At 41.0% G+C, this 25,133-nt stretch overlaps 1 protein-coding gene and 1 long non-coding RNA gene across 2 annotated transcripts in view; one reads left to right on the forward strand and one right to left on the reverse strand.

Annotated features, from left to right (window-relative positions):
• Positions 1–25,133, reverse strand: part of Pacrg (parkin coregulated) — a 439,800-nt gene that overhangs the window by 187,762 nt on the left and 226,905 nt on the right. The window contains exon 3 of the mRNA XM_060373539.1: positions 21,494–21,665. Coding sequence (XP_060229522.1) covers positions 21,494–21,665 — 172 coding nt within the window. The remainder of the gene's footprint in view (positions 1–21,493; positions 21,666–25,133) is intronic.
• Positions 18,049–23,950, forward strand: LOC132649553 (uncharacterized). Its single transcript, XR_009588053.1, has 3 exons — positions 18,049–18,188; positions 19,973–20,078; positions 21,673–23,950. It is a non-coding gene; the product is annotated as an uncharacterized LOC132649553 (long non-coding RNA).

A 25,133-nucleotide genomic window follows, 5' to 3' on the forward strand; every position in this document is an offset into this window, starting at 1 on the left:
AGAAATAGACAAGTAGAAAATATTGTGTATGAATTCTATGATGTTAAGGTGCAGCTGTCTCATGGATGCGTTTAATTAAAGTGTGCTCTGCTGGGGACCAAGGAGACCTTATTATATTATTACAGCTCTGAGGAGGCAGTGCAGCCAGCCGCCTGCTGAGAATCACATCTTGTTTGGTTACTGCTCATCCTTCCAGCAGGTGTGGGTTCCTCCCCAACTCTAAGAACTCTTCTTATCTCATCTCATCTTTTCTTTTTCTTTGTTTTCTTCCTTCCTTTTTATTTTCTTTCTTTCTTTTTTTTTCTTTTTTTAAGATATGTTTTTTTTTGCATAGCCCCGTCTGTCTTGGAACTCTATCTGTAGACTAGGCTGGCCTCCAACTCAGACAGATTCACCCGCTTCTGCCTCTGAGGTGGTGGTGTTAAAGGTGTGTTTCCATTCTTAAATTTTCTTAGGCCCTGTGTCACCATCCTCACCTTCTCTTCCCTGGTTTGTCCTGTGTCACCATCCTCCCCTTCTCTGTGTGGTTGGTTCTGGGCCACCATTCTTACTTTTTCTCTCCCTCTTCACCATCCCACTCTGTTGTTCTGTTTCTAGGTCCTCATTTGTCCTTCTCTGGTTCTGGGTCTTCTTCCTCATCTTTTCTCCTCTGGGCCTGAGTCTCCATTTCCACTTGCTCATATCCAACTATCTGCTCAAAGAGTTTTATATTGCTCTCTGCTTTCCCCTGCCCCCCTTAAAGGAAAAACCAGCCAGATCCAGGTACTCAGAGTGACAGACCTAAGTAAAATGGTCCAAGACTTTAAAATATCATTTTGTAGTTTCACAGATACTTCCTGTGGAAACACTGGGAAGTTTTTAAAAATAAAGTTTTATCTTCTCCAGCAACAAACTGGCAGTTGGAGAATGAACACACTTCAGAGTAGCCTCACAACCTCTGGTCCAGTCAAGGATACATCCCTGGTTGGCTTGAAAGCAAACATGATGTAGCAAACAAAGATGTTCAGCCTGAACTCTGGGAGTCCACCTAAATATAACTGTAAGACTTGGTGGCATGACGGCCCATCATTACAGCTTTTACACACTTTGCAGGCCACATGGACTCTTCTGAAAAACAACTAAAAATAGAATGCTGCAATTTCCTCTGAAAGCTGTGGTGACAGGACAGTGAGAAACAGAGCTTTAGAGCCCTGGTGGGAGGAGGTAGAGAGTGGAGCATGCACAGCCAGCAGCAAGACTGTTTCTGGTCTTATCCAAACTACTGCGCATCGATCACTTCTTTGTCTCCGGGACTAAACCTAGCACTTTGTACATTTAGATTACTAATCCTCCTTCATCAGTGTTTGCTGAGCATGTATAATGTGCTCCTCACAGGAACTGGACGGGTTGAAATGAACAGCACAGATGCTAACACACTCTTGGGGATTGCAGTCTAGCATGGAAACAGTAAGTGTACACCACAAGTATGTTAACAGTTCCTGACAAGGCAAGGCTATTAAGCACCAATCACAGGGCTACTCAGCCTTGGTTCAGGATCAGGAACTAGCCTACACACAAGGACAAACCTATGGGATAAACAGATGCTATGTAGTTACAGAATTTCCCGGGCTGTGCAGTAGAAACACAGAGCCCTCCCTGGGAAAAGGAGCCTGCTCCAGCTGTGTAGATGAGAGTACACTGAGGCATTCTGGTCATGGAGATGTAGTTTACCTGGCTTCATTACTGTGAATGTGTTTTTCCTGAGCACATGATGTGAGAAGCATATGTGCGTAGATATGTTCCCATGGAGGACCTGAGGTCCCACCTTGATGAAAGAGCCAAAAAAACCCTAGACACTTGAAAGTTTTCATTTCTGCACTTTCTGCCCATTCTTCTCTCCCTACCATCACATTCCTACAAAGTCCTCATAGCCATGCATAATTATCCATTTTGTGGTTTTTCTTTCTTTCTTCTTTTTTTTTTTTTCTTCAGGAAAATACACCAGAACATTCTAATGTCAAAGGCAAGAAACCCCTTGAAAGGCCCTGAAGAGAAGTATGTCTGAATCTAGTTTTGGTGGCTATAGGGGCTCCTCAATGTATTTTTTTCATAAGGTATGCATACTAAAGATTGCAGTGAGATGGCCTTGTATTTGCCTATCTACACCCAGTTTCAGGGAAGACTTGCCATGTAGACCATACTGATGTGTTTATATATATTTTGGAAAATTATTGACAATGACCGACAACCACAATGCCTAGCTTGTTACTCTGACCGTCCTAAGGAAGGGAATGCTGTGCCCTTCCTTCCCAGGAAATGAGAAGAATTCTTCACAGTAAATGTGAGAGAAAACTGAGGTGTAGTATAAAAACATAATTTAAACAAGAGGGATTTTTTTCCTTTGTTTTTTTGGATCTATGTGTATGTCCATGTGGGCACATGTGTGCATGTAGATGCATGTGTATATATGAACGTGTGTATGGAGGGGCTGGAGGTCAGTCCTGGGTGTTATTACTCATAAGTGCTCACCTGTTTTGTCGGGACAGTATCTCATTGGCCTTTGCTCACTGAGTCAGCTATGATGTCTGGTGAGTGAGCCCCAGACATTTCCTTGCCTCCAGCAACCCAGTGCTGGGACTACTAGTGTGCAAGCACACCTGACTTTTTATATGGACCTTAGGGATCAAACTCAGGTTTCCAAGCCATCATCGCCAGCCCCAAGAGGGATTTACTTTTTACACTGCCCATTTCCATTTCAGTTCATGTATTTTTGTTCCTTGTTCTTGAGAAATTGATTCATAACATCAAGTTGGAAGTCTTTTTGTTCTTACTTTCCCAGTGGAATTAAAGAAATATGATTTGGGGATCGGGAGTAGGAATCAAAGCTCTTTTCCTTTGAAAAAGTATGTTAACAGATATAAAGAGAATATGATTCTGGGGATTAAAGAGACATGTTTATCCTTCTGCAGCTGTTGTCAAGTTGTAAGTGAGGGCTTTGAACTCAAGATTTAAGGTTTTGAAAGGTCTAACATGAAGAGTCTTCTGACATTATAGAACCTTTCCATTCAGGAAATTGGATTTCTATTGTACTGTTTACAGCCTTCAAGTATAATCAAAACGATGGAGCTTGCAGATATATAGAAATTGCTGAAAAGTAAGGAAAAATAATTTGAAGTCAAAGTGGTAAAATTTATTCATCTTAGAGGATTATGAGCCCCATGTACAATTTTCTTAGGCCTAAAATCCATTATTGCTATGAATTTTGTGAAGTGAGAACATTTCCTACTATTAGATATGATTTGCTACTGCAAAATCAAAAAACACAGGAACATTTCCAGTGGATTGTCTTTGTTTAAAGTCAAAAACACCAAACAAAATGAAAGCCAAATATGAAGTCTAAAAATGCTTTTGACTTGTGCTGTAGATATTAATATCCTTAACATACAAATAGCCATCATAATCCAGTAAAAGAATAAAATTAAGATGGTCTAAGAATGTGAGCAGATAATACAGAGATTAATATATACAAATGATAAGATGGCCATTTTTACTATGTTATTCATGCCAAGATTAACATAGTAATGGGAGCATGGGAGATCTTTCCATCTTTTGATATCTTCTTCCAATTCTTTCTCCAGAGACTGGAAATTTTTTTCATACAAGTCTTTGACTTGCTTGTTTAGAGTCACACCAAGGTACTTTATGTCCTTTCTGGTTATTGTGAAGGGTGTTGTTTCCCTAATTTCTTTCTCAGCCCTTTTGTCTTTTGTATGTAGGAGGGCTACTGATTTTTTTGAGTTAATTTTGTATCCAGCCACGTCGGAGTTCCCTGGTAGAGTTTTTGGGGCTACTCAGGTGGCCCATATCATCTACAAATAGTGATACTTTGACTTCTTCCTTCCAATTTGTATCCCCTTGATCTCCTTTAATTGTCTTATTGCTCTAGCAAGGACTTCAAGAACTATGTTGGCCATCTCACCAAAAACAATCTACAGATTCAATGCAATTCCCCTCAAATTACCAAAACAATTCTTTACAGACCTTGAAAGAAAAATTCTCAATTTCATATGGAATAACAAGAAACCCAGAATTGCTAAAACATTCCTCTACAATAAAAGATCTTCTGGAAGTATCTCCATCCCTATACTATAGTACAGCTATACTATAGAGCAACAATAGTAAAAACTGCATGGTACTGGCATAAAAACTGACTGGTAGATAAATGGAATCGAATAAAAGACCCTGAAATAAACCCACAGACTTATGGACATCTGATTTTTTACAAAGATGCCAAAAACCATACAATGGAAAAAAGATAGCATCTTCAACAAATGGTTCTGTTCTAACTGGATATCTACATGTTTAGAAAAAATGCAAATAGATCCATACTTATCACCTGCACAAAACTAAAGTTCAAGTGGATCAAAGACCTCAATAAAACCATACACACTAAACCTGTTAGAAGAAAAAGTGGGGAAGAACCCATTGGCACAGAAGACAACTTCCTGAACAGAACACCAATAACATAGGTTCTAAGAACAACAATCAATAAATGGGACCTAATGAAACTGAAAAGCTTCTTTAAAGCAAAGGACACTGTCGTCAGAACAAAAGGACAGCCTACAGATTGGGAAAGGATCTTCACCAACCCTATATCTGACAAGAGAGCTAATATCCAAAATATATAAAGAACTCAAGAAGTTTAACAGCAACAAATCAAGTAATCCAATTAAAAAATGGAATACAGAGCTAAGCAAAGAATTCTCAAATAGAGGAGTATTGAACAGCAGAGAAACACTTAAAAAAATCTCAATGTTGTTACTCATCAGGGTAATGCAAATCAAAATGACCCTGAGATTTCACCTTGCACCCATCAGAATGGCTAAGATAAAAAACTCAAGTGTCAATACATGCTGGAGAGGATGTGGAGAAAGGAGAATCCTCCTCCACTGCTGGTGGGAATGTAAACTTGTACAACCACTTTGGAAATCATTCTGGTGCTTTCTCAGACAATTAGGAATAGTGCTACCTCAAGATCCAGCTATACCACTCCTAGGCATATAGCTAAAAGATGCTCAAGTATACAACAAGGACATTTGCTCAGTCATGTTCACAGCAGCTTTATTTGTAATAGCCAGAAGGTGGCAACAACCCAGATACCCCTCAGTTGAGGAATGTATACAGAAATTGTGGTACATTTATACAATGGAATACTATTCAGCAATTAAAAACAAGGAAATCATGAAATTTGCAGGCAAATGGTAGGAACTGGAAAAGATCATCCTGAGTGAGCTATCTCAGAAGCACAAAGACAAACATGGTATATACTCACTCATAAGTGGATATTAGACCTATAATCTAGGATAAACATACTAAAATCTGTACACCTAAAGAAACTAATCAAGAAGGAGGACTCTGGGTAAGATGCTTAATCCTCATTCAGAAAGGCAAAGAGAATGGACATCAGAAGAGGGAGAAACAGGGAACAGGACAGAAGCCTACCTCTGAAAGACTCTGAAAGACTCTACCCTACAGGGTATCAAAGCAGATGCTGAGACTTATAGCCAAACTTTGGGCAGAGTGCAGGGAATCACATAAAAGAAGTGGGAAATAGTAAGACCTGGAGAGGACAGGAGCTCCACAAGGAGAGCAACAGAACCAAAAAATCTGAGCATAGGGTTCTTTTCTGAAACTAATACTCCAACTAAGGACCACTCATGGAGATAACTTAGAACCCCTGCATAGATGTAGCCCATGGCAGTTCAGTGTCCAAGTGGGTTCCATAGCAATGGGAACAGGGACTGTCTCTGATGTGAACTGATTGGCCTGCTCTTTGATCACCTCTCCCTCAAGGGGGAGAGGGTGAAGCCTTAGCAGGACACAGAGGAAGACAATGCAGCCAGTCCTGATGAGACCTGATAGGCCAGGATCAGAAGGAAGGGGAGGAACACCTCCCCTCTCAGTAGAATGGGGGAGGGGCATGGGTAGAGAAGAAGGAGGGAGGGTGAGATTGGGAGGGGAGGAGAGAGGAAGCTACAGGTGGGATACAAAGTGAATAAACTGTAATTAATAATAAATTTTAAAACATATAAGTGAGCAGTAATTTTCTAAAATGTTCAGATTCATTGGTAATCAAGGTAAGTTTGGGGTGCCATACTAGCAAAAATAGTTGTTGAAATTTACCACTTAGATCAGAAGCAAGTTTGGGAAAAGAGAAACTCTAACAGATGCTGTGGCAAAGACAGATGCAGCCTTTCTGTAAGGCATCAGTTTTCCTCAGAGCCATAAAAATGCAAGTGATACTTAGCCCAGCAACTCATCCCCATGGGCCTTTAGCCTAAGTATGAAGGTGTGTGCCCAGTTATGAACGAAGGCTAACACCAGTATTGCTTATGACTGGAAACAATCCAAACACTCCAAAGACCATCAGGTTGTTAAAGGAGAAGACAGTGTATCTACAGGGAGTAAAATTATTTTAGTACATTTATTTGTTTAATTATTTTACTTTCTGTATTGTTTTAGAATGATTAATATAATTAGGACTTGGTGAAAGTTGACTTTCTTTCTATTAAGTTTTTTTTTTCTTATAAGTGATACTATTTGTTTAAACAGATGAAAGCATCAGTTATTGACGTGCTCTCAAAGATGCAGTCACCAGCACATTTTATACTCACAGGTCTCTAAGCACTCTAGACTGAGTGCCTGCTGTAGTACCTGGGCGGCTGAATGTGAGCTTCCATGGAGTGTACTGTCATTGGCAATGCAGGGCTCTTCTCTCAGAGCACCGTGCTCCTCTGTACCTAGATGTTGACTCAGTTCACATTTAAGGAGTGGGATGCTCTATGTTGCTGTCTTAGTTAAGATTTCTATTGTGAAGAGACACCATTACCACAGCAAGCCTTTTAAAGGAAAACATTTAACTGGGGCTGGTTTTGTGTTCATGGGTTTAGTCCATTGTTGTCATGGTGAGTAGCATGGCAGCATAGAAGCAGACATGGTGCTGGAGAGGTAGCCAAGAGTTCTACATCTGGATTGGCTGGCACCAGGAAGAGTGAGTGACACTGGGCCTGGCTTGAGCATTTGAAACTTCAAAGGTCATACCTCTTAGCAGGGGAATTCCCTATGGGTGCCATTTTTATTCAAATTACCACACAGGAAAAGAATGAGTTAGCCTTGCTACTCCTACCATTTTCAGAATGAAATGAAATGACAGTCTTTTGTATCAAGTGGGCATTGCTGTTAAGAAGCACTGGTACATTCCCTACTCTTCTTGAGAAAGGGTCACTAAATTTGCCACAACTTTTAGATTGTGGAAGTCAGAGCCATAAAGGATATGATATGCATAGGCCTTATGTGAAGTAGGAAATTCAGGAATATTTATGAAATAGAAGGTGGGTAGACAGAACAATTTCTAAGACATAGGAGTCCAGTCCTTCCTAAAGAAGGACAGGAAAAGCACACAATTCTAAGCCTGATAGAAAATTCTGGTACAACTTTAGGAATGATTATTTGGGCAAGCAACTTGGATCATCTAGGAAAACAGCAGTAGTTATGAGTAACCTGAGTGAGCTCTCTGGATGAAGGCTGACTAAGGTAACAACACATTCTACATTTTCCAACAAAGGAGACTGTAACCCGAGTGTTTTGGTAAGACATTGGACCACACCCATCTGGCTGTTGTAGCTGGTAAGACAGAGATGGAAGGCCGGGGCATAGCTCAGTGACAGAGAGTATTCTTGGCATGTGTGAAGCCCAGGGCTCCATCCCCATCACCACAAAGAGTGGGTGTGATGCTTTACTGGAGGTGGAGACAAGAGGCTAGAGTTCAAGTTCATCTACAGCTATACAGCAAGTTCCAGGCCAGCCTGGGATACATGAGATTCTGCCTTTAAAAACAAACAAAACAAGTAAGTACCAGTATCAGGAAAAACCAAGAAGGTGTAAGAGTGACTGAGAGTTAGGATTTCCCTTTTTATTGTTATTCCTGTGTGAGTTGTCCTGTGTGAACAACTGAGTTTCAGTAGCATGTGCTGAGGTTTTGCTTTCCATCAACCTTTCCTTGCTGGGCTACTTCAGGGATCTGTATTTGACCTAGTTCAGTTCTATTGAAGTTATTATTATTATTATTATTTTTTTGTAGATTGAGTGCATTTATTGAATCAAAACTTATCATCTATCTTGGCAACTGTAAGTTGAGAATCTGCAAGTTGAAAATCTGCAAAGACAAACTAAGAAATATGCACACATACAACACATTTACACACAAATTGTATTTCCCAGTTTGTTTTGGCACAGTAATGTTTCCTTACACAATCCTGTGATTCCTCACACCTCTGGACAAAGGTATTTCTAATCTTCTGGGAGGGGTGAAAGAATTAAATGGCCCAACACTACAAAGATAGTTAGTTAATGGCAAGCCAGATTTTTTTCATGAGTCCAAAGTCTGCATTCCTAATAATTGCACTTTTTTCCCTCCTGGCATCCCCTAAGAAATGAGTTATTTTCCCTTGGACCAGTGCATATTGGTGCTAAACATTAAGGAGATCATTAAAAATGTCAGTGAACTGACTCTCGTGTGAACTGAGCAGGAAACCTCATGCTGGGTCCTGGGAGTCAGTGGTTTGTTCTTAAAGAATAAGTCACAGCAATGGAGACAAAGCTCATGGCATGTTTCAGAAAGCAAGGCATGCTGTTGTGAGCACACTATGTCAGAAACACAGACAAATGTTTGTGTTTTTCCATTGTCAGAGTTTATTGGCCTTTTAATATATTCACAAGGTACACTGGTTTCACTGGCAGCAGTGCTAACTCTCAGGCCACACAGTAAAAACATGCATAGGTTATAGAATGGCTGCAAAAGCTTAAGGAGGCTGCTGCAGAGTTCACAGGATTCCACAGAGGCAGAGAGTCTACATGAACACAGATAAATAAACCTGTTGGGGGTCTGCTGGAGATGCTGCTGAAGAGTCAAGCTGTGAGGTCACAGTTTTGACTGAGACTTTGGGTCTAGTCAGGCTGTATAAGTGAGCTACGGGATCAAGGTCACAGAGGCAATGGATAAGTATGGGTCCAGATGAACATATAGGTGGACAGACAGTCCTGGGTCCAGATGGATAAATGGGCAAATAGGCAGATAGACAGGCAGCTATTTGAGTGGGCTGCATCAACAGTGTGGAATCAGCTCAAACCTATGGGACTGTTGGGAGTTCCCTGACTGTTGGTTCCACTGATGCGTAAACTAGGTTGTCAGGTGACAGATCTGGAGAGGCCGTCACCACAACCATTCTGAGTGTCCAGATGAAGATTGTAGACTGTTTTCTTGCTCTGTTGTGCTCAGTGAGTTTTCAGTTTTTCAGATACAATTTCAATATAATCATATGTCCATATGGGCACCATTTACTTTGATAAATCCACATAGCACACGTTTATCTTTGGGGATTCATTACTTAACTGCTGGTGCCTTGTGGGTTATTCATGTGCCCACCAAGGTGCCCGCGGATCATCCTCCATCCTGAGCACCAGTTGCTTTTTCCTATGAAATAAGTCACGGTGGCCAGGGCTTCATCACTCAAAGTGGGGTTAAATGCTGGCTGTAAAATTGAGTCTCTTCAGGAAAGGCACTGGAAAATTTTTTTCTCTTCTGGGAGGGGTGAAAGAATTAAATGTCCCAACACTAGAAAGATAGTTAATGAAAAGCCAGATTTTTTCATGAGTCCAAAGTCTGCACTCCTAATAATTGCACTTTTTTCCCTCCTGGCATCCCCTAAGAAATGAGTTATTTTCCCATGGCCCAGTGCATACTGGTGCTAAACATTAAGGAGATCATTAAAAATGTCAGTGAACTGACTCTTGTGTGGACTGAGCACTTAGTATAACTTAGTGCAGGGTACAGTTTGATCTGCTTTGGGATAATATCATGGCTGCCTGGTGCCTACATGAGGCTTTAGCCTGGGTGACTTAAAGATGTCAACATTAAGGCAGAGGATAATGGTGACATTTATCACATTCATATCACATGTTCTGTTGAAAGCTTTCAATATGCTAGTTCATTTTACCACAGAAATGACCCAATACAACAGTGACCCCCTGTTGTCCCCATTGTGGAAATAAGGTGTTGTGCCTCAGTACTAAACAATGGGCAATGGCTTATGCGAAACAGGAAAAGGACAGTGATGGTGATGGATTCTGCTTGCAGGTGCCCCTGGCTGTTTCTGGCACCTTCTCTCTGGCTCTACCATGACTTTCTTGTGCAGGCAGCTGTCATCTCTGGTCCTGACACCTTTGCTATTACTATGCTTTTATGTTGAGTTTCTGATGTCCTTTCTCACACAGGACTCAGCCTGATTTTGATCCATCCTCACAGGTCCAGAAGGATCTTTAGCCTTGGAAGGTGACCAAGTACACGGTCAATATTTCTGAGGTTGTCATCTAGCCTCTGCCTTGGATTGACACCACTGTGCCTTCATTAGAATATTCTTCCCGTTAGTAGATTCATACAGCAACACAAGGTTTTTATGTTATAGTAATGTTTAGATGGAAGGGTGAAGACAATATGTCAGTGTCCAGGTTAAGTGTGATGAAAATGGGTAGAGATGAGGCACAGGGAGTGAAATGTGTCAGACAGCGAAATTGTCACCCATCTGGTTGGGAATGTCCATGTATGGCCACTTTCCCATGAGGTCAACTCATTATAGCTCTCCAAGATATTCTTACCCACTTTCCTCCTCTAGGGAAGATGAGAACTCTCCTCCTGATCTTGCCAGCATAGAAGGTGGGTTTAAGGCCACATCTTTGCTAATGTGGCACATTCATTCTCAAGAAGCCAACAAGGGAAGGTAGTCTTTAGTGTCAGGTTACTGACAGCTCTCAAGACGAGGAGTCTACCAGAGAAAACAAATGCTCTAAACTGCAAGATTGCAGATCCCTCTTCTCTCACTGGCCGCATTTTCAATTGATGTTCAAATGCATCAGATGAACCCTAGATCTCAGATTGGCCACTTCTTGTTCATGGTGCCCACCTATGTTTCTCTTTGCAGTCTGTTAGAAGAGGCTTTGGCTCTGCAGAATTGGGTAACTAAGAACTGTAGAAGGATAGAGTTTAGAAGGCTGTCTCTTCTTTTCCTCACCTTTACCATGAGTGGGTTACATGATAGGTATGCTTCCTCTCCCTTGGTCACAGCTATGCAAGCTCTGAGCATGTGCAGTCATCGCAAATGTCTTCTTTCTCTGGAAATACAGGGACACTGGCACTTGGATTTATTTTATTTTTTTTGTTTTGTTTACAGGTGTGAATGAAGGTGAGCAGAGAGTTCCAGGATGTACTTGGGATATACTGACCTCAGGAGGGAGCTAGCTTTTGGATGATCTTCACATACCAGAGCAGAGAGTGACAATATTGAGCCACCACAGCAAACATACCTGAAATGATTTTTAAGTCATGGGAACTACTGAGCAAGCTTTATGAAGACAGTTTGAATCATGCTTTATTTTTAGTATCTTGCAATCAAAATAACCCAACTAATTTACCTCTTTTCCATATTTTCCAACATAAAAGCCTAACTGTTCATCTTAAATTAAAACTAATTTTTTACAGTTTATTATCAATTTCAAAATAATGCACTTGTCAAATTTCAAAACATTAGTGAAACGATTAGATTATTAAAAGAGTAATGCATTCAAGTGTGCTTGCCATTTGAAAAGGAATCTCAGAACAGGTTCTTGTTTTGTAATGCAAGATTTTATTCCTGATTGGTCCTTTTTTAAAAGAGTTTCTGTTGGTCCATTGGATGTCATTTCCAGGGGGAGCGCTTTGCTTTGGAGTGTTAGCACTCAAGCTTCTTGAGTCAGGAGTTACTATGCTCTCTCCTACTTAGCCACTCGGGACAGCTGGGCATGTGCCCCTGGCTGATGCAGTCAGCCAGGTGACCTCAGCTCATTAGTGGCCCGTCTTGGGCCCCTCCCACGTGCAGACTGCCACTGTTTCTGTGCAGCGGAGCAGCCAGGGTGGCCTCTCCTTCCAGCAGGTCATCTCACAAATGCTTGCTGCTGGTCATAAACAAAAAGATCTCGCCGGGAGACTAAGATAAACAGAAATTTCTTCTCAAAATATCTTCTTATAGACAGGAAGCATCATAGCATTAATTGGGGTTGCAGGATAGGCATCTCTACTAGGCACTTTAATATAAGACCCAACATATTAGCAGATTCAAATGGCCATATCACACTTTTGGAAATGGTGTCCATACACATTTCAGTGAGGAGAACAGTTATGTACCTCATTAAACTGATTTTGGAAATATTTGATGCATTTCTTCTGCACTAGCCAGCCCATTAGATGGTGTGAGGACAGAGCACTATTTAACATTATTTTCTAAGTGACATAAGCTACAGAGTTCTGCTGGAGAGAGAGTGAAGGGTGGAGACAGGACTGGAGTTAGGGGAAGGAGTGGAAAGGACACTCTGAAGATGTAAAAGGAGAAATTAATACTGGAACAGAGCTTTGAAGGCCACCTAGTGCTTAGGCATCTGAGTTGGTGACAGCAGGCATTCCTGTCAGCCAGCAAATGCACAGAATTTGGAAGGAGTCAAGCAAGTTCTAATGAAACAGTCAGTTCGCTGTTCACAGGCGCCAATGAAGCCTGTGAGCCAGAGAGGTGACAGTGTAACCTGCTGCCACTTACCAGGAACACATGGACATCAATCAAGGTGGGCATGAGGCATACATTGTTAGATCTGGGAGATGAACGATTTTGTCTCAGGGTTAAGGTTTAATGGTCTGGGGTGAAGGAAAGTATCTTACAGCATGGCTTGAGACATCATCAAGGGGAGTACAGAGAAAATGGAGGAGGGGTCTTAGAAGAAAGGGATTTGAAGCAGGGGTGTGCTAGAAATCTGCATGCAAACCCCGCCCTAGCTGACTTCTAAGAATCACACAGGGAGGAGATCCCTGTGGGCCAGACGATGAGCACAAGCTGGAAGATGAAAGAAGCCAAGATGAAAGGACCTTCACTGTGTCCACCACAGGGAGGCAAAGCTGGGAGCCTGCGTCTCACGGGTTAACTGTCCACCAGGACTGGAAGTGACAGTCTTCTATGGAACATAAAAGGATGGAGAAGTTCTGAAACATGTTATTCATGATGTCTAGGGTAGGTTTGCACTCTGGGGCCCTGCTGAGGTTGGACAAGCTCTGGACTGAATCTGGCTGATGAGTGGTGACTGGAAGTGAGAGGAGTCACTTTCAGGAGAAGGCAACTAATTGTTGCATTCTCTATGGGAAACACCCTAGATCCCTTTCTTCCTTAGGTGAGGTGATCATCAATGTCAATCAAGCTCGGTTCCTGAGTGAGTGCAGTACAGGGACTCCCTACTGGCCTGTAAGTCACTTCCTTGCTTTAAGTCACTCATTGCTTTACGCCCCTAGGGCTTGGGGCACTGGTTGCTATTGCAAAGCCTACTGTATTCGGATTGATAAAGTTTCATTTATTATAGTCACAGAATCCTGTTCTTTATTTTTAAAACTATAAATGGCTTTTCCTGGTAATTTTAAGACATCAAACAACATTTGAGCTTGATTTTCACTTAGAATTCATTCTTCAGGTGGTGTCTTAGGATTCTCTTTAACTGATTAAGATGGACACTTCCTTTGACCTTCCTCAATGTGTTTTATGTTTCAGGCTAATTAATGCCTTCTAAATTAATGCCTTGCCATACCACACCAAAAGCAGCTTTTCAAATCTAATTTCTGGCAATATTCTTGTGAATGTTTATAATTTTAATGCAACATTTTCATGATTATACAGCCAATATGCTCTCTAATGTATTAAATGATTATTATTTCTTACTTGTTTCATGGTTATTTACAAAAAGGTATCTTACTTTTAAAATAGAAGCATTTCAGCTATTTGGAAGATTGATTTACAGCACAATTCCATTTTTATTATTCCGTTTTATATAATTTCTATCTTTGGTGCTTTCTCATAGCCTTGTCTTAGGCCCAGCCTATGGCTGACTGATTGGATGCTTTGTGTGTGCTGTGGCAATGGTGACCTGTAGTCATACATACAGCATTGAGGTCCACGTGTGGTTAGCATTTCTGACCCTAGCATTTGGGAACCCTGTAACACACTAACACCTCCCATCTTACATGACTGAGTTGGAGGTGCCTGAGGGCTTGGAAACAAGGTGGCCACTTCCCAGGATGCTGGAAGAATTGGCTGATACAATTCCAGAAAAGCCCACTCAAGGCTTGTAGACTGAGAGCAATACTAGGGGGTTGGTGTTACAGTGAGAAACTTTTATATAATTTCTTCAGTCCTTTTCTTTCTTAGCTGTTTATGAAGAAGAGGGCAATAGGAGGGCCTTAGTCACAGAGATAGATATCTAACTGAGGATGTTATAAAAACAGAGCAAAGCCAAGGCAACAAAGACAAACTTATTCCATCAAAACATAAAGGGAGAGGAGAATCAAAGCTCATCACACACATGCATGAGACTGTCAAACAATAAAGTTAGTCAGTAAGAAGATGCTATTCTAGAATGTGCAAAGATAAACAAATTCAATTTAATAATATAACAAAGCAGTATAAATCACAGGACTGAATCAAGCTGGAGGATGAATATAAGCCTTTGAAATATACCATATAAATATAGAAACCACACTGACAATAAATCAGAAAAAAGATATTAATGCACACAGCAGCAGCATTTTACAGGTGAGGGAATGGTGTCACACAGAGAAGTGTAACTTGCTTTGACTTGTGGCAGCTGCATGTTACAGCCAAACTCCCCAGCTGGATATCAGGTTCGGCTCTGTCAGTGACTAACACGTTATCTTGCTTAACTTAACAAAGGGACAGTTCGTTTATATTGAGTTAGTAAAAGAACATGAGGCACTGTTCTCTCTCCCACCAAAAGCCTACAAAATGTACTTTAACAACAAACAACTCTAAAATAAATATGCTTTGAGAGATAAGAGACTAACAGTATGTTCATAAAGGACATAAAATATTGAGTAAAAGAATATCAGGAAAAAAAGCAAAGTTAACAATGGCTAAAATAAAACGTTTTAAGTTTGGGATATAAAAATGGATTATTCCTTTAATGAAAATTGATATAACTGTACTGTAAAGCACAGGGGAACAAATATATATTTACAAGGGAAAGGCAAACTCTAGTCAGTGCAGAGGGACCACAGTCTTCTAATAGAATGAGTCTCTCTCACATGCTCCTGAAGAAAAACTCTTCTCTTGTAATGAGAGAATCCCTCCTCTTTGTGGACACAACAGGTGATGTGTTCCTTTATCTTTGTGCACACAGCCTTGATGGCTCCTTCCCCTGTACATCACGTGCTGTGCCACCTGTTGTGTTCAAGCAATCATTCACATCATGGATAGTGTGGGCTCTCTCCATTCCATAAGTAGTAGAGTGTAGGAAGTTACCCTTAACTATTTCTCCAAATCCACTCTGTACCCTGCTGTCCTGTACCATGCTTCCCTGGCAGTGTCTGGGCAAGCAAGCTTCCTTTCTGCCATGGCTGGCCTTGCTGCAGCCCGGAAGCTTGAGAGCAATGTGGCATTTCTGGTCCCTCTCTGTCTACACTGGCCAAGGTTTCCCAATTTCTGTTGCTAGGCATAGAGCCTTTATCTGAAAGTCAGAGAGGAGACACTGGAGGACCATTGAGCATCTTACCTCTCCTGGTGAGGACATCTACTCTTTCTCCAGAGACAAAAGGTCAAGCAGCTGGATGCTCTTCAAATGACATGTCTCAGTCTACAGACTTGTAAAGACCAAGTCTTTATTAAGAATATGCTCATCAACAAAAACCAATATCCTTCATATACTTGAAACTTCTGAACATTAAATTTTACTTTTCTTTTTAAAATTGTGTGTGTGACATGTGTACACATGTATGCGCATTCCTGTATGTGAACATGGGTGCATGAATCTCAGAGTATGCATGTGAGGGTCACAGGACACATGGTGTCCTGTCCTCACCTTCTACCTTCTGTTTGGGTCAGAGCATCTTGTCTTGTAGCTCTGTGTGTTTTCCAGGCTCATGAGCTTCCAGGGATCCTCCAGTCTCTGTCTCTCAGCGCACCACAGGAATGCAGACATTCAGCACTGTGCCAGGTTTCACATGGTGGGTAGGGGCTTAAACTTAGGTCCTCACATGGTCCTGGCAAGCATTTCATCCAACAAACCATCTCCCCAGCTCCAAAATTTACATTTCCAAAAATAAAATAAGCTAAGCACTTATGATTTTTCGTGGCATTTATGTTCGGATTGAGGATTGAATTTTGTCCTTTGTGAGCAGGATTTGAAAGTTGATTTTCCCAGCTGATTCCACATTTACCATCTTTATTATGTGTGTTAATTCTTAGACCCTTCTTGCTATCTATTCAGTTCTGTCTTTTTAATATAATACTTGCCTTATTTGTTGACTTTGAAGGCTTAGAGTCCAGTTTTCCTGGATTTTGAGTCACTACATAATTATCATGACATTTCATGGAGTTGTGAAACTCTTTTCTACTAAATACTCCCATTTAACGCCTATGAGTGGTGGCTTTGGCCCTGAGGTTTGCAAACTCAGATATTCCTTTGGGGTTCACAGGATTTGGGGCATCTCAATGTGTTTTAAAACTCTTTGAGTCTACAGCTTCTTACAACTGGGAGTACTCAGCTCCCAGGATGGTTCCATCCTCTGCCAGCCCCTCACTCCACTGTGTGGGCTTGTGTTACTGAGCTCTAGTCAGCTTATTTCTTGATGTTCAGCATTTCCCCTGTATAGCTGTTTGAAGGATTTTTGTTGTTGTTGTTCTCCTCTCTTTCTCCATCTTTTTCCTTTTTCTCTCTTCTTCTTTTCTTTCTTCCTTCTTCCATTCCTCCCTTTCCTTCTTCCTCTGACATGGGTTTCATTTCCTAGATTTTCTTTGCACTGTGTGAGCTCTTTTGATTGTATGATGAAGGTTGTTACTTCTAGAACTTGCCTTTGATATACCTCTGCCGTCAGTTTCTGTTCTTGTCCCAATACTTTTCTAGCGAACACCCATCTGAGTTCCAATTGAGTCCCACCTTTTCTATTTACCCTCGTTGCTCACCTCCTCCTTATAGACTTGCCCTTTTCTAGGCTGTGCCTTTTCACAGGTGGGAGCCTGTGCTTGTGCACTGGTGTGGGCAGCTGATGACTCTCTCCAACTCACGAGAGACCTCTGCTCTCCTCTGCTTGTGAGTTGCCCTCACTGCATTCAAACTGGCTTATTTGCAAGTGATTTCCTCTCTTCTTCAGGACTTCAGGAGTGCATGGTGTATGCAATAACATTTAGAGTTTCAAGAATGTCAGATAATATTCTACCTGTTTCTTCAACACTCAATGCTGCAGTATTCTTTTCCTTTGAGCAGTCAAGGTTTTCTCTCCTTCTTCCTTCCCCCCTCTCCCACTCCCTTCACTGTGTGTATGTGTATATGTGTGTGTGTGTATGTGTGTATGTACTTTGCCCAGTGTCCCACCCTGCACTGTGGTGTTGCTCATCGGCTTGGTAGAGTAAAAGATATAGTTGGGGGCCTTTTCCCTTCTATCAGCTCCATTTTCAACCTTCTTTAAATTTGACATGCACAAACTCAAGATGCTCATTGAGGCTGCTCTGCTGGGCTGGGCTGGATTTTCCTTATCTTAACTGCAGATCAAGCATTAATCTGTAATTCCCAGGTCAGACGCTAGAGGACTCTTCCTTATTCACCCTTACCCACAACGAAACAACTTACTATTGTTCCTAGCAATCAGTGCTGTGTTACTGTCCCCAGCTTTGTTATTCTAGAGCATTCCGTTGATGACCTTTAATACACTGATCTATAATAATTTGGAATTTCTAACCTAGAATACCTGAAGAGAATGGAAAATGAGAGAATGGAGCAGAGGTAGTTGTACCATGAAGTGATAGAAAGAGGTAGTAGATGCTAATTTGGCTATTGTAAAACATGTGACTCTTTAAGCCTATTAAAACTGGGGTCCTGAGTAAAAGAACAGGAAAAAAAATGGAAAATTGTATTTTTATTATATTCCTACAGTTTTTTTCCAGTTTGGAAATAAATACTAGACCCAACGAGCACATCGATGTTTCATTCCTGGATTATCAACTTTGTAAATTTTTTAAAAAATAAATCCCAGATTTTGGGAATGTGCAGAGGCATGGATTCCACCTTTCTTCCTCACAGTGAGTTAATCCATTTTGCTCTGCCTTCATAGATACTAATTAGAATTGCTAGCCGGTGATGGTAAGGTTAATTTTTGCCCCTGGATAAAGTCACAATTATACTAATAGTATGGTTTGAAAATAAGGTACACACAGCTGTTACATGTTATGCCAATTATGTACATCAGCCTGTTTCTAGATCAATTAGCCTCATCCCAGAATTCTACCTGAAAGATGTATTTTATGCACATAGCATTTCCCACTGTGAGCTGAAATCTGCATGATGGTGCACAGTGAGCCAGCATTTTTCCCTGAGAAAAGTTTGACTTCTGGTGACAGGATGAGGGTGTGCATATGAGGACAACATCCTGGACTGCCAAGCAGGGATAGGCAACAGGAACAGACTGTCCTGCCTCCTGGAACCTTGTGCTATCAAATTCCTATTTGGTCAGTTTTCCCTAACAAATTATGTTTACTGATTTCTTGGTAATATTTCTTCTCATCAGCAAATGATGACCTCTGGCATGTGGGTGTCATCAATTTCGTCTTTATAATGCTTTGCTTCTTTCAGTTTATTTACGTGTCTTCAAGCAACCATCAAACAGACTGTCAGTCTCTTCACCTAGGGTCACCACTCTCTGATATGGTCTAGTTTAATTGTAAAAAAAAAGAATCAAATTATTACACAGAAACTCTCTTTCTGCCCTCCAGTGCCTTCCTCAAGGATATGTGGAAGACTCCCAAGGAGGCATCTATCCTAACACAGTGTATCTATTTTAAGGAGTAGGAACTGGATGTTTTTTCTCTCCTGATGGCTGTAGGGAAACAACAGAAAGGTCAGGCGGTTTCTGGAAAGAACACTCTGCACCCACCCTTTTGTATATCTGTGAAACTTGCATATCATCCTTTACGGAATGTGGCATTTCACCTAGAAGTGAACATCTTCAAGCCAAGTAGCCCAGCAGAGAGAGCAAATCACAAGCAGAAAGGGTTTGAATGAGCTCAGCTCCCTGTTTCCTTCCTGAAGGCCTTGTAAAGATTCCTTTAGGTGGCTGACAGATGAAGGGAAGGGCCACCTCCTGGCTACTCAGGGCCCACTTGAAGGAATTCTCTTGTCGCATGAGATCACTTTGACCTGTCTTTGGTAGAAGTATGCTAGTAGGTCACCATCTTTTCAGGAGTTCAGAGCTAGCAAAGCAAGTTCCAGAGTAGACTGTGTGTAGTGATGAAAGCTGAATGCTGAAGTTCCAAGTCTTAATGACACTTGCTTACTTCAAATCAATGAAAGATGATCATACGTAAAACCAAGTAACGCAGGCTCTGGACAGTGATACTGTACTGAACTTGTTGGTCCTCTTTTTGGTTACCATGTGGCTAGAGCATGCTTGAAACAATTGAGGTGGGCCCCCAAACTCTAGAAGCCCAGGGGAGGGCCTTCCAGTTGTTGGGAAGCAGTAGGACTAGATAGAAGATGGTGCAACACGTGAAAAGGGGAAGGCAAGATCCTTGTCACCCTGTGCAAGCCATGGAGCAGCTGGGTCCTGGGTCCAAAGTTAGGAGGTAGAAATGTCTGATGTACTTCAAGGTAGGGAAATGGTAGAACTTTATCCCTGTGGAGCTCTCAGAGTCTCTGACCTCCTGATTTTATTTAGCAGTGGTAGTGAAAGGCATAGCAATCCACACTGGGCATAGTGCTGACTAATGAGGACTCAGGCCTGATTCTCCATCTGGGGGTGAGGGACAGGCAGCGCTCTCTAAGTGTTTATGGTGAACACCAGGCTGATTGATAGTGATTCTGCTACCAGCTCCAAGCAAGAAGGGAAGATCGGATGGAAAGCAACAAAACACCTAATTTGGAGCCTGAGAACTCAAAGGACAACCTCAGAAAGCTGTAGAAGAGTCTGCTCTCAGGTAAGTTGGAGGTAGCCATGCCTGAACAAACTGTGGAAAAGAAGGATGCCCTCATGTTATAAACAGAAACATTAGTGGTCCTTGTCTCCTCGAGTCACTGCAGGAGCCCACTGTTGATTAAAAATTCCCTGTGTTAAAAAAACTATTTTCTGCATTCCTGACTCCTGTCCCACACACAACTATGACTCCTACTACCTCATAGTCACTCGTCAAAACTGTATTTCTATTTAACTTAAAGATTAGATCCATTCCTCCATGGAGGGACATCTAGGTTTTTTTCCAGATTCTGGCTATTACAAATAAAGCTGCTATGAACATAGTTGAGCAAATGTCCTTTTTGAATGCTGGGGCATCTTTTGGGTATATGCCTAGGAGTGGTAAAGCTGAATCTTGAGGTAGCACTATTCCTGATTGTCTGAGAAAACACCAGATTTATTTCCAAAGTGGTTGTACAAGGTTACATTCCCACCAGCAATGGAGGAGGGTTCCCTTTCTCCACATCCTCTCCAGCATGCATTGTCACTTGAGTTTTTGATCTTAGCCATTCTGATGGGTGTGAGGTGAAATCTCAGGGTCATTTTGATTTGTATTTCCCAAATGACTAATACTGTTGAGCATTTCTTTAAGTGTTTCTCTGCCATTCGATATTCCTCTTGAAAATTCTTTGTTTAGTTCTGTACCCCATTTTTTTAATTGGATTACTTGGTTTGTTGGTGTTTAACCAAGTGGGTTTCCTAGTAAGAGGTACAGAGGCTATCTCTGACATGAACTCAGTAGTCAGCTCTTTGATCACCTTCCCTTGGGAAGTACAGCCTTGCCTGGTCACAGAGGAAGATGATGCAGCAAACCTTCTGGAGACCTGATAAGCAAGGGTCAGATAGAAGGGAGGAAGTCCTCCTCTATCAGGGGACTAGGAAAAGGGCATAGGGAGAGAATAGGGAGGGCAGGTAGAACTGGGAGGAGATGAGGGAGAGAGCTGCAGCAGGGATACAAAGTGAATAAATTATAAGAAATATATAAATAAAATAAAATTTAAAAAAAGATTAGCGATACTATTTAGCAAGAAGTTGGGGTTTGGCTGCAGAACACATAAAAGGTCACACACTTTACCTCTGAATGGACAAGTTAGTGTCTGGATACTGTGTCGTATCCATGCTGTATCTCAAATTACTATGAATCTTACATGGCTTGGTTTGTTTGTGTTTAAGTCATGGTGTAGTATTAGTGATGAGAAATTTCTCAGAGATCTCAGTTATCTGGCCTCATAAGTCAATTTATAAAAATTCCCACAAAGCCTGGGGACCATCTCAGTCTGTTGTGTTTTACTGCTTAATTAGCAAGTTGTCAAATGTGGTTCTGTGAGGCATAGAGCAATGCCTTTTTCTTTTTTTTTTCTTTTTTACCTGTTCACTTACTTTTTATCGGGATAATGAGCTGTGGAATGACAGGCAGAATCTTGTTTCCCCCGTGTTCCAGCATGTCGTGGATTCCTTGCCGAGCAAAAAACTCATAGGGAAATGTCATTTCGCAAAGCCCGTCAAAAAACAGAGGCAGATAATGATGGTAATCCAGCTTCTCGATTTCTACCTGGAAGCAGAGAGAAGAAACACTGTGTGAAAACAGCGCACAGGGACAGCTGTGCAGCTCTGTCCCATGCTTTGGGGAAGACACTCCTCAGTCCTTCGTGGAAGTGTGATTGATCCCTGCACCCAGACACCTGAAGGGGAGCCAGATGCCTTGATCTCTTAGCAGCGAGGGTATGTTGTCAACTTTCAAGTCCCAACAGTCAAGTGTGTTGGTCATATATCCTCTACAGTGGGGGCATATTAATGATTCATTCATTTTGTTAGTTTTTTGTTTGTTTATCTGTTTGTTTACTATTTGGTCCAAGTTTGATCTTGAAGGTTCAGATTCAAGATAGACATTGAAAACACATGTGTAAGAACAAAATCCAACCAGCTGATAAGCAAAATTCTGACAAGAATCTAATATAATATATATACATATATTATATTATATATAATATATATATGTAATAGAAAATATATACCTGGCCAATAAGGCAATTAGGACCACATCTGGTTTCCTGGAGCATGAGTGACAGTATAATGCTGGTGCCATTGAGACAACAAGGAATTGTGATCCTGAATGGATCGTTTGTTTGGCAGACAAGGTAGTCTCCCTTTGCCTGCTTCTTTAGGAGCAGAGATGTATCTGTCTCCCCACTGCTACATCCCTCTCCCCCAATATCACAAAATGGCTTCCTTCCGGACCCTTGCAACAGCCTTCTGCACCATTGGGTATAGTTGGGGAAAGGGTGCTAAACTTCAGGGCAGAGAACTCAGAAGGTGGGTGAGGAAATCAAGCATATGGAAGAGACTGGTTTTTGCTCAGCTCTCCACTTTGTAGCAGAGCCAGACTGACTTATCACTAGCAAGGCGGTGGCATGATGGTGACTCAACACAGACATACTCACCTACTCTGCAGGATGGAAGTGTCAATATAGTGTCAATTTCCTTGTTTCCAAGTCTTTGTCAATGCCCCCAGTTTCCTATGATCACCCAATTACATGATCTTTGAGAAATGCTTGTCATATTAATAGGACACTTTCTCTCTAAGCCTTATGGGGTCTATCAGCTCATGTCTGCTACCTCCAGGATGTGGACAACTAGGAGACAACAGAGAACTTCTTTTGGGATATGCTGTGTGTCCAAGAGAACCTTAATCTAAGTCTACCGTTCCCCAAGCCAGTCACAAATGTAGGTAGATACAAACCTTGGATGCACTTTATGTTCCTTGTCAATTAACAAAACTTACTTCATTCCAGTAAAAGTATATGGAATAGTTGCTAATGTTCTTAAGGATTTCTGAACATTTAAGGCTATTTTTGGAGTGATATGTTACACTATATGGGAAAATTACTGCTGTATCACTTGGATAAAAATGGTACAATGTTATCTATAATTTAACCTTGTCACCTGATTCGTAGTCAATGTCTACTATACTATTTTTATTTCTAATTTTAATTATATATAAAAATTCTATGTCACTGACCACAGCTATTCTTTGTTACTAAAGTTTTTTTTTGTTTATTTTCTTTTAGGACGTTAAACTTTTACAGGTGCCCTATATAATTATTAAATTTTGAATTTTAATATGATCTAAAACTGTACTTTCATAGGTTAACTTAAGTTGTTTATAGATATAGCTATGTCTGATTTAATGTCTGTCATTTCTATGGTTTCTGGTTTAATTTTTCATCTACTATTCTATTTCATGGATTTGTTTGGTAGACTATGTTTTATTTGCATTGGATATTTTTGCAATGCCTTTGAAGGTAGAGAAGCTTGTTTAAATGCTTTATTGCAGTTATCCTTTTCATTTTCAGATATATATTTTTAGGGAGAAGAGAAAGCTAAAAATCTCTTAACAAGATCATTGGCATGTCAATTTTTCTTGGGATCCTGTTTTTGCTTCCTATGATTTGAGGCAATAATGCTATGAATAACAGCGATGCCAGAGTTCATGATGCCAGGCACTACCAACACTGGGCCAGTGTCTTTAATGTAACAATGTTAAAAGGTTTAACTAGTGTCCCAGTTTTCAATACTGGAAACCTGGGGCACAGGGCGTTTAACCAACTCCCTTAAGGTGCCTACAGCTAGTAAATGCAGGCAGTGAATGGGAGCTGGAAGTCAAGCTCAAGCCATCCAGGTGTGAGGAGCTGCACTGCCTTCAGGCTTTGTTGTTGAACACATTGAGGCTCTACACTGCTATAACCCAGTGAACTCTCTTTTGTCTTTATGGCTTTGTTTTCTTTATCATTACCAATGAAACTGGATGAAGTCTAATCTAATATTAACATCCCTGTATCTGACTTGCCTCGAGTGTGTTGTTTATTCTTTTACTTCTTTCCTTCTGAGAGCCTCTCCTGTCTACTTATGGTGGGATTTGCTTTCCCTCTTCCATTTTATATTTCTTTAAATGACAGATAATTGAGTACCAATACGACTCTGTTTTCAAATGTGTTGTAAAGAAAATTCATAAAGTAAAATAGAAAAATGAGAAAGCAGTTGGAGACAGAGTAATTGAATGAAACACTGAGTGATAAGATTGAGAAAGAAGGGGGTTATTCTATGCCGCTGACCACAGCCATTCTTTGTTACTAGAAGTTGTGAAGAGTTCTTTTCCTGACTTGTTTGCTAGCTGGCACATCAGCTGTCAGTCCACATCTGCTGCTTTCACAGTGTTCATCAATTCACCATTGCAGCTTGAGAACACAAACTTCTTTAAATGCGATAGGTACGGTCCAGTAGATATAAGGTGACATCTACATGCAACATTCTGTTTCCTTTTGTCTCCTAGGGGCCCATTTTATGAGTACAATAATATTGTTGTGTTTAATTTGCCTCGGCTTTGGTTAGCCTGCGTGGGTCCACTTGGCATAGAAGCTTCACATGCATCTGTTTTGATAATATTTTATTTGACTTTTTTTTCTTTATTGTCCTTCCTTCCTTCTCACCCCCCCACTTCCATTCCCTTTCCCCCTAAATTTCTTCTAGGAGCAATAACATTATTTCCACAGAAAAGTATTAACATTTTTTTTCTAGGCTGACTTCAGTATCTCTCTATTTTCACTCTGTTTACCCATTTTCTCATTGAGTCCCTGATTTCTTTTGATTAAGACCACCAATGATTACCTTTTATCTAATCCTTTTATCCATCTTCTAATTGAATTAGTATAACACAGGTAAACCCCATGAACTTACTATCTTCCCTGGTCCTTCTAGTACCACATCCCCAATGCTGAGTCTCTCCCATTCTTTGGGTGCTAGACTTCCACCACTCCGGATCAAGTCCTACAGAATCTCCCTGACCTGTGCTTTGGATGCCTTCCCATCACACTCCCCCTTCCAGCATACGCTGTACTCTGCAGACTCACCTATCTTCACCCCTCCCCACATAGACACTTTCTTTGGATGCACCTTCCTTAGAGCCCAGGTTGCCAGGTGTCTGGGTGGCTCAAAAACAGGTATTTGGGGCTGTAAAGATAGC

Source organism: Meriones unguiculatus, chromosome 20, assembly GCF_030254825.1.
Source record: "Meriones unguiculatus strain TT.TT164.6M chromosome 20, Bangor_MerUng_6.1, whole genome shotgun sequence".
In the NCBI taxonomy this organism is placed as follows: Eukaryota; Metazoa; Chordata; class Mammalia; order Rodentia; family Muridae; genus Meriones; species Meriones unguiculatus.